Source organism: Euprymna scolopes, chromosome 39 (assembly GCF_053919585.1).
Source record: "Euprymna scolopes isolate OS-2025 chromosome 39, ASM5391958v1, whole genome shotgun sequence".
Taxonomy (NCBI): Eukaryota; Metazoa; Mollusca; class Cephalopoda; order Sepiida; family Sepiolidae; genus Euprymna; species Euprymna scolopes.
The window spans coordinates 71,679,948-71,691,155 of NC_136520.1; the positions used below are offsets into that span (position 1 = coordinate 71,679,948).

At 27.4% G+C, this 11,208-nt stretch overlaps 1 protein-coding gene across 1 annotated transcript in view; it reads left to right on the forward strand.

Moving 5' to 3' along the window:
• Positions 1–11,208, forward strand: part of LOC145263860 (tRNA N6-adenosine threonylcarbamoyltransferase, mitochondrial-like) — a 48,671-nt gene that overhangs the window by 24,946 nt on the left and 12,517 nt on the right. The window contains exon 7 of the mRNA XM_080120935.1: positions 10,859–11,004. Coding sequence (XP_079977061.1) covers positions 10,859–11,004 — 146 coding nt within the window. The remainder of the gene's footprint in view (positions 1–10,858; positions 11,005–11,208) is intronic.

Here is an 11,208-nt window from a genome sequence, read left to right on the forward strand (position 1 = left end):
ATAAGAAAAAAAATGTAACAATAAGAAAAAAATGTAATGAAATAAAAAATGTAACAATAAGAAAAAAAATGTAACAATAAGAAAAAAAATGTAACAATAAGAAAAAAAATGTAACAATAAGAAAAAAATGTAATGAAATAAAAAAATGTAACAATAAGAAAAAAAATGTAATAATAATAAAAAAAATGTAACAATAAGAAAAAAAAATGTAATAAGAAAAAAAATGTAACAATAAGAAAAAAGATGTAACAATAAGGAAAATATGTAACAATAATAAAATAAAATGTAATAATAATAAAAAAATGTAACAATAAGAAAAAAGATGTAACAATAAGAAAAAAGATGTAACAATAAGGAAAAATACGTACCAATAATAAAATAAAATGTAATAATAATAAAAAAATGTAACAATAATAAAAAAATGTAATAATAAAAAAATGTAACAATAAGAAAAAAATGTAATAATAATAAAAAATGTAACAATAAGAAAAAAAATGTAATAATAAAAAATGTAACAATAATAAAAAAAATGTAACAATAAGAAAAAAATGTAATTATAAAAAAAAATGTAACAATAAGAAAAAAAATGTAATAATAATAAAAAAATGTAACAATAAGAAAAAAATGTAACAATAAGAAAAAAATGTAACAATAAGAAAAAAATGTAATAATAATAAAAAAATGTAACAATAAGAAAAAAATGTAATAATAATACAAAAATGTAACAATAAGAAAAAAAATGTAATAATAATAAAAAAATGTAACAATAAGAAAAAAAAATGTAATAATAATAAAAAAATTTAACAATAAGAAAAAAAATGTAATAATAACAAATGTAACAATAAGAAAAAAAATGTAATAATAATAAAAAAATGTAACAATAAGAAAAAAATGTAATAATAATAAAAAAATGTAACAATAAGAAAAAAAATGTAATAATAATAAAAAAATGTAACAATAAGAAAAAAAATGTAATAATAAAAAATGTAACAATAAGAAAAAAAATGTAACAATAAGAAAAAAAATGTAACAATAAGAAAAAAATGTAACAATAAGAAAAAAATGTAATAATAATAAAAAAAATGTAACAATAAGAAAAAAAATGTAATAATAATAAAAAATGTAACAATAAGAAAAAAATGTAATAATAATAAAAAAATGTAACAATAAGAAAAAAATGTAATAATAATAAAAAAATGTAACAATAAGAAAAAAAATGTAATAATAATAAAAAAATGTAACAATAAGAAAAAAAAATGTAATAATAATAAAAAATGTAACAATAAGAAAAAAAGATGTAACAATAATAAAAAATGTAACAATAAGAAAAAAAATGTAACAAGAAAAAAATGTAACAATAAGAAAAAAATGTAATAATAATAAAAAAATGTAACAATAAGAAAAAAATGTAATAATAATAAAAAAATGTAACAATAAGAAAAAAGATGTAACAATAAAGAAAATATGTAACAATAATAAAAAAAATGTAATAATAATAAAAAAAATGTAACAATAAGGAAAAATATGTAACAATAATAAAATAAAATGTAATAATAATAAAAAAATGTAACAATAAGAAAAAAAATGTAATAATAAAAAAATGTAACAATAATAAAAAAATGTAATAATAATACAAAAATGTAACAATAAGAAAAAAAATGTAATAATAAAAAATGTAACAATAATAAAAAAAATGTAACAATAAAAAAATGTAATTATAATAAAAAATGTAACAATAAGAAAAAAAATGTAATAATAATAAAAAAATGTAAGAATAAGAAAAAATGTAATAATAATAAAAAAATGTAACAATAAGAAAAAAAATGTAATAATAATAAAAAAATGTAACAATAAGAAAAAAAAATGTAATAATAATAAAAAAACTTAACAATAAGAAAAAAAATGTAATAATAAAAAATGTAACAATAAGAAAAAAAATGTAATAATAAAAAAATGTAACAATAAGAAAAAAAAATGTAATAATAATAAAAAAAATGTAACAATAAAAAAAAAATGTAATAATAATAAAAAATGTAACAATAAGAAAAAAAATGTAATAATAAAAAATGTAACAATAAGAAAAAATGTAACAATAAGAAAAAAATGTAATAATAATAAAAAAATGTAACAATAAGAAAAAAATGTAATAATAATAAAAAAATGTAACAATAAGAAAAAAAATGTAATAATAATAAAAAAATGTAACAATAAGAAAAAAATGTAATAATAATAAAAAAATGTAACAATAAGAAAAAAAATGTCATAATAATAAAAAAATGTAACAATAAGAAAAAAAAATGTCATAATATTAAAAAAATGTAACAATAAGAAAAAAGATGTAACAATAATAAAAAATGTAACAATAAGAAAAAAAATGTAACAAGAAAAAAATGTAACAATAAGAAAAAAATGTAATAATAATAAAAAAATGTAACAATAAGAAAAAAAATGTAATAATAAAAAATGTAACAATAATAAAAAAATGTAACAATAAGAAAAAAATGTTATAATTACATTTAATAAAAAAATGTAACAATAAGAAAAAAATGTTATAATTACATTTAATAAAAAAATGTAACAATAAGAAAAAAAAATGTAATAATAATAAAAAAATGTAACAATAAGAAAAAAATGTAATAATAATAAAAAAATTTAACAATAAGAAAAAAAATGTAATAATAATAAAAAAATATAACAATAAGAAAAAAGATGTAACAATAAGAAAAAAGATGTAACAATAAGAAAAAAATGTAACAATAAGAAAAAAAATGTAATAATAATAAAAAAATGTAACAATAAGAAAAAAAAATGTAATAATAAAAAAATGTAACAATAAGGAAAAAGATGTAACAATAAGAAAAAAAATGTAATAATAATAAAAAAATGTAACAATAAGAAAAAAAAATGTAATAATAATAAAAAAATGTAACAATGAGAAAAAAAATGTAATAATAATAAAAAAATGTAAGAATAATAAAAAAGATGTAACAATAATAAAAAAATGTAACAATAAGAAAAAAAAATGTAATAATAAGAAAAAAATGTAACAATAAGAAAAAAATGTAATAATAATAAAAAAATGTAACAATAAGAAAAAAGATGTAACAATAAGAAAAAAATGTAACAATAAGAAAAAAAAATGTAATAATAATAAAAAATGTAACAATAAGAAAAAAATGTAATAATAATAAAAAATGTAACAATAAGATAAAAATGTAATAATAATAAAAAAATGTAACAATAAGAAAAAAAAATGTAATAATAATAAAAAAATGTAACAATAAGAAAAAAAATGTAATAATAATAAAAAAATGTAACAATAAGAAAAATGATGTAACAATAAGAAAAAAATGTAACAATAAGAAAAAAAAATGTAATAATAATAAAAAAATGTAACAATAAGAAAAAAAATGTAACAATAAGAAAAAAATGTAATAATAATAAAAAAATGTAACAATAAGAAAAAAAATGTAATCATAATAAAAAAATGTAACAATAAGAAAAAAATGTAATAATAATAAAAAAATGTAACAATAAGAAAAAAAAATGTAATAATAATAAAAAAATGTAATAATAAGAAAAAATGTAACAATAAGAAAAAAATGTAATAATAATAAAAAATGTAACAATAAGAAAAAAAATGTAATAATAATAAAAAAATGTAACAATAAGAAAAAAGATGTAACAATAAGAAAAAAAATGTAACAATAATAAAATAAAATGTAATAATAATAAAAAAAATGTAACAATAAGAAAAGAAAATGTAATAATAATAAAAAATGTAACAATAAGAAAAGAAAATGTAATAATAATAAAAAATGTAACAATAAGAAAAAAAATGTAATAATAATAAAAAAATGTAACAATAAGAAAAAAAATGTAATAATAATAAAAAAATGTAACAATAAGAAAAAAAATGTAACAATAAGAAAAAATGTAACAATAAGAAAAAAAATGTAATAATAATAAAAAAATGTAACAATAAGAAAAAAAATGTAACAATAAGAAAAAATGTAACAATAATAAAAAAAATGTAACAATAAAAAAAAAATGTAATAATAATAAAAAAAATGTAACAATAAGAAAAAAATGTAATAATAATAAAAAAAATGTAACAATAAGAAAAAAAATGAAAAGGAAAGAAAGGTCCCTGCGTTTCAATTTATCACGTCAAGCAAGAGAAAGAGGGTAAAACTCTTCAAAACCCGTAAAAAAAAAAAAAAAATGAAATAAGACGGAGAAACGGAACAGCATTTTAAAATTTTCAAGTAATTTTATTTACAAATTAATATGGCAAGAAAAAATAGCCAAAGAAAGGAAATCTTTTGTTAATATGTAAAAATGCTAAGCAGAAAATATATCGATAAACAAAACAAAATGTGAATCAATTAGTCATCCAAGAGAAAGTAGACTTACAGTTCATTCGTTTTTTTATGTGGGATTTCAACTGTTCGTATTTTGCGGCATTTCTGTGTTCGATTTGCATCATTTTTGTCATTTGCGTTGGTGAGTTTTGTTATTTTAGTTTTTCGTCCTGGGCATATTTGTTAGCTTTGCTACATCATACTCATGCCCATAACTCTGCGGCGCACTGTCACCTTTGTCTCTTTCGCTTCTAATCCGCAGCCATCTGTGTTGACAAATTTAATCTTTTACTCTGCTTTCAGTTTGCATTGACAAATTTTACTTTGCAAATTCACCAGTCAAATGTCCTTTGATGAAAGAAGTCTTTCCAACATTGCCATCTCTTGCCAAGACCAATTTAAATGTTAACTTATCATTTTTGCAAGTCATGTTTTTCTTGTGTTAATCTTCTTCTCTGCTTCTTTCTTTTGTCTGCTGAATCTGTGTCAACAAGTTTGCTTGTTTAGTTTTTTTCATCATCTCCCATGCTTATCACTTTTTTTTTTTTTTTTTTTTTGCTACTCGGAACAGGATTCCATTTTCCCTCTCTTAGCCATGCTGAGCGGTGTAAAAAAAAAAAAATGTCTTTCATCTTTTCTTCCTTTTCTCTTTTCCTTTTCTTTTATATTCTGCTTCTTTCCTTTTCCTCTTTGTTCTTCTTTTGGCGGTAAGACTACAAACACAAAAGGAGTCAGCTGGGTGTGAATCACTCGTGTTTGACCAGATCAATCACCAAGTCACCATCCATCTTCGGAGTACTGGGGAGAGGAATTGAAACATGCCTCACTCATTCTTGTTTAGTTTTTCCACTTACCCTCTCCTCTTCTTTCTGTCTTCTCCTCTCTTTCTCTTTTAACGCATCTGTTTGTCTTCTTCTTTCTTTATAGATTTTCTCTCTTCCTCTTTACATTTTTTTTCCATGATTAAAAAAAACAGTAAAAATAAACAAGATATGTTTTCGCTCGGCTTGAAAATAAAAATTTCAAATCAAATATTTACAGATGAGGATTGATTATTTGTATTTAAATTCATTTTATTATTGGAATCCTTTGAGTTATTTGTATTCATTTATTTGCGGACTGTTATCCTCATCTTCAAAGTTGTTGTTTCACGACGTTTCAGCCAACTATTCCTCTGTCCTTCGGGGACCATGGCGCAGTGGATAGAGGCATTTAGTATCTACAATTCCAGATGAGCATTGTCTGAGGATAGTGGTTTTAATCCTACCCAAAGCAGGCCAGAGGATTAGTTGGTAAAAACATGGTGAAACGACAACTATGGAAGGCAGTAATTTTTTTTTTTTTACACAGTGGTCACCACTTATCAAGGCCCGGAAGCCACTCAGGGATAAGGGTTATTGCAAGTACAGTACGTTAGTGTGGAGATTTAATGAAGTGTTTACTTAAGAGGGCGGTTCATTAGGAATTTGTTAATGTTGGACTTGAAAACATCCAAGTTGTAGTCAGGTGGGAAGCAGGCAGACGGAACAGAGTTCCACAGGCGTGCAGTTCTAAGAAAGAAGCTTTGTTCATGGAATCCACGTTTTGATTTAGGCACAGATAAAGAGTGGGGAAAATTTTTCACAGTGGATTCAGCTGGACGGGTGTTTTTCGTGAAAGATTGGCGAGGGGGGACCAGAGATTGGAGTTCAGACGAGCACCTGCCATTCCTATCCTGTTGCGGCTAATCACCTGACAAATGCCAGAGGAATAGTTGGACGAAACGTCGTGAAGCAACAACTATGAAGATGAGGATAACACTCCACAAATAAATAAATTAACTCGGTACAGAATTTTGAATAGACCCCTTTATTTAATTAATGGTGGAGACTTGCTCTTGTTTCATCAACCACAACAGGGTAGAAATGTTAAGTTCTTTGTAATTGTATTCTTAGTATTACTCGTATTGAAGATTGAACTTTTAACGTAAAGAAGATTGTTACTTAGCACTTTTATCCAATGCGTCATGGCTCTGTAAATTGTGGATTAAATAAACAGTTTTATTTACAATTCCATATAGAGTGATGAATTCAATATAAAAATTTTCAAATTCAACAAGATGCAAATTTTTTTTTTTTATTCACCCCAAACAAGGCATATTGCTACTTAGATGTAAGGGGCTATTATGTCTATCATGTCTACAGGGAGACTGTGTAGGGAGTTGAGCAGCAAGATGTCTGTTTACATTACATTTAAACTTTTGCATATCAGTACAGCCAGGAAAGTAGGAGACTCAGAGGAAATTTCAAAGGCTAGCAGTTTGAGGGAAGAAACTATTAGAGTAGAAGGTTTTCCAGCATCTAAGGACCTAAACAGTGAAGGGGTGGGATTTTGCTGCTTGTGGGGTTAGTCAGGGTCACAAGTGCTATAAGTTTGCCAGAACACATTAAATTGAAGTAAAAACAGGTACCGGGATGCAACATTGCGGCAGTGGGACAGGGGTTGGAGCTTGGTTGATAATGTAGGATCAAATTGGAGACTTTTTCTTAGACCTTGTCGAAGAGGAAGAGACTAGTGGCAGTTGCACCAGCCCAGATGTAGCAACAATACTCTATGCAGTGGCGATTGATGGTTTTGTAGAGATGTAAGTAATCTTCTAGCACAGTAGAAGGAACCCACCTTCTTTGCAGCAGACTTAGCAACTTCTTCAATGCATTTATTCCAATTCATGTTGTCTGTGAATGTTAAGCCGAGAAGTTTGAACAATGAGTGCCACTAGTCAAGACAATCGGTGGTTGAGAATGTTTTTTATAATTGTTAAAGGAAAGAAGCTCAGTCTTAGTAGCATTAAATGTGACCGTCCATTTACGGTACCATTTCACTACGAACTGGAGGTCTTTTTATAACATTTCAGCCATTACCTTGGATATATGTATATTCATTTTCCCTTCGTATCTGTTATGGAGCATGGTGTCAGACACAATTTTATCAAAGATTTCATTTTGTCTTTTTTTTTTTTTTTTACAAAGTGGTCACTACATATCAAGGCCCAGAGGCCACTCGAGGATAAGGGTTAATGTGTGTACAGTAGTCATTGAGACAATAGCGTAGTAATCGTTAGTAGTGGAAATTTTGTATAATTTGATTATTTAAAGGGTTGATTCAACAAGAACTTGTTTACATTCGACTTGAAGATGACAATATTGTAGTTAGCTGGAAAGCAGGCGAGCAGTTCTAAGGAATGAGCTTTGTTCATGGAATCCATGTTTAGGTTTAGGCACAGATAAAGAGTGGGGGAAATTATTGATGGTGGTTTCAGCTCGATGAGTGTTTTTCATGAAAGTTTGGCAAAGGGAGGAATTATACATTGGAGCTCAGATGAACACTTGCCATGAAAATAACATTAGAGCAGAGACAGTGTTGAAATGTCTCTTCTATCGGGAAAGAGGTTGTAGGGAAGAGAAAAGGGGCATCGCTTACTATGAAGTCAGTTTTGAACTCTGTCAAGACAGGATAGGAATCTTCGAGCAGCTCCTGCCCAGATGTGGCAACAGTATTCAATCCTAGGACGTACTTGGCTCTATATACATCAAACTAGTAGCATATCAGATTACAACGATTTTGGTAGGAATTCTTACACAACTATAACATGTGTACCTGTATGGGAGAGAATTGCATCGGCAGTTTGATGTACATATTCCAGTTCAAATCGGGAGTAAAGGTCAGGAATAATAAAAGTCCAAGGGTCGACTTGTGCAACATACCCACATTTATATCGTATTAAGCACAACCTGAATATTTTTCTTGTCTAAGAATGGTCAGACCATATTAAGCATTCATCCAGTAATACTATAGAATTTAATTTTCATGAGAAAACTTTAATTTTAATTAGGCAAAAAGATGGAAGTCCACTTGTTAATTTAGGCATGATGCCCTAATGGTTTGGAATGGGTGGGGAATCTGTTATCATACAATTTGTCAATACTTTTTGACTTACCCTATGCAAGACTCTTTTGCTAAAACATCTCAATCACTTTGTGGGTTGGTTCTACTTATGTAATTCTCAATTTGTTTTTTAATTAATTTATTTACAAAAAGAAAGTGTTCATGGAAAAGATCTTAAAAGATTTCATCGTTAGGGATGAGACAATGTTATACGTACAATGTTGGTTAGTAAAGACCCTCCAACCCTGTACTAAATGCAAACCTCCCGCTGTTTTTTGGGTGACCCGAAAGCAAGCAAGTCGATCTCTAAATGGGAGTGGATGTTAAGTGAAGTGTGAAAAACGAAACAGATCAGGTTGGGGAGTGACATGGATGGTGACCTCCAAGATTTAATATGACATAATAAAATGCAGGAATAGGCATCTTTAGACAGTAAGTTTTTGAATGTCCATCGATTGGAAACAGATGAACCTTTTGAAATGGAAGATGGTTAGCTTTTATCTCAAGTGTTCTATCTGGTATGGTCTCAGAATATCTCTATATATTCCAGCAGATGGGCAAGGGAAGTAGTGAAGTCAGTTAGAGCCGGTCCTCTGGATGGCTCATGTTCAGTCTGGTTTTCTGGAATCTGACAGTTGAGTCTAAGTAAGATAGACTCTTGGGCTCTAAGCCATTGAACTCGTATTTTGATTTGGTCGGGCTAATATTTTTCATTTGCAGATCTGTTCAAAAGAAGAACTCCAACTTCAACAACTATATATTATATTAGTCTTTATTACTAGCAGTTATTATGAAGTCTGTTCTTAAAGAGAAGAAAACATCGTAACCTCCAGAGTGACTGAAAGAAAAGACCAGACATCTAGGATTTTTGATCAAAACTAAAGTTGGCTCTCAGTTTGGTTTTCTGGAATTTGATAGTTGAGTTTGTGTGCCTCTCCAAGCAAGATTGGCCCTTGGCCTCTAACCTATTTGATTTGTGCTTTGATTTGGTCAAACTAAAATTTCTTATTTACAAGTCTGTTTTTAAAGCGAATAATACAAGGATCATTGTAACCTCCCAAATAATAAAACTTGGTTGCTTGTTTTATATGGTAGTTGCGATTTTTATTTAAAGGAAGAAAATTCTCCAGATGCAGTACTAAAATCATCCAATTTATACTGCAACCAGTGCCGGAATCAAACAATGAATTTGGATTGGCACAATAAGTGGTCGAACACACACACATTTTATAGTTGTGTAAGAATTCCTACCAAAAACGTTGTAATCTGATATGCTACCAGAGGCAAGATAAATTACACTTCTGTAATTAAACAACTTAAAAATTTATACAAACCTGCTTTTGTGCAGCCTTTAGAGCCCCATGCAGTCAAAAAGAATGGAAAAAAGGGGGGGAATGGCTGCCTTTTCTCTTTATATGTTTCCAAAAATTGTCAACTAATATGTAAATGAGATGCTTTAAGTTTGAAATAAAAAGCTTGATTTTCAGAGACTTCAGTTGATTTTAGATTTGGATGTTAGATTTGATCGAGTTTTGGAGTGGCGAGTTTTGACAGCAGAGCATCAAGTTTAGGAGTATTGAGTTTATGACAGCAGAGCATCAAGTTTTGGAGTACTGAGTTTATGACAGCAGTGTCGAATTTAACCCTGGAAATTGTTACTTGGAAGCTCAGCATAGTTAACAACCCATCAAAGAAAGTGTAAAATAGTTAATACTTGATTGCTATAACCACAAACGTAAATTAAGACACATTTTTCCAAGAAATATTTTTATTTTTTGGTGAATTTAATAAGATTTAGCTCCCAACTTCAACAACTATAATTAAGAGTTTTCATTTACAAGTCTGTTATTCAAAGTAAAGGAACGATCATCATTGTTACTTTCCAAAGAATAAAACGTTGCTTATTTTAAACAGAAGTTGTGATATTTATTTGGCAGGAGAATTTTCCTATTAAAGCACTGACTGAATTGAAACTGCAACCTGTGTTCAAATCAAATAACAACTTTGAACTGGCACAACATACAGATGATCACGGCCTGTGCAATGAACACACGCATGCACAGTATGGTGTTTCATCATCAACAAAAAGAAAGAAAAAAATGTACATATTATTTGGATTCTTCAAATAATGCTCATCTTGAGTGTCATTTTCACAACATTTCGGTTGATGTAACCTCTGACCTTCAGGTGTATCTTGACAAATTCGGGAATCTTTCTATCGAATACGAGAATTTGGATGGAATTTTGAACGGAACCCTTTATTTACTTCACGGAGGGTAGCATGCTCTTATTCTGTCATCCATGACTTGATAGAGGTCCTAAGTAATTCACAATTGTATTTTTTGGTCGACCACACTGAGGATTGAACCTTCAACATTCAAGAGAATATCACTTTTACAATTGATTTTTTCCAAGTACTCAAACCACTACGCCACGGGTTCTTTGCAGACAGTCTGATGAATCCAAATAATACGAATAACGAATCCTCATCTAAAAAATTGTGAAATGTAAAAAAAAAATGTAATAATAAATTATTCTTCAATTTCTGATAAAACTAATTCTATTTTCAGACATTCAAGGAGATGGTGTGCTTTCCAACGTAGCTGATTTGTGTGCGTCGTTTCAGTATGGTATCCTGAAGCATTTAGCTAAACGGCTCCAAAGAGCCCTTGTGTTCACAGAGGCTACAAGCTTGTTGGGACAACAGAAAACACTGGTAATTAGTGAATTAATTAACCCATTTATGTGTTCTATCTTAATTTACCTGGTGCTGTTAGATGAGGCTATCTGAAGATATTGACTTCCTGACCTAAAGGTCCTGGATATGACCTTAAACTATATCCAGTGGTGAGTGTGGAGCCACCCTTTAATTACCATAGCTCCCAGGTCCACTTTGATCCGGAATGGTAGTACCTGTTAG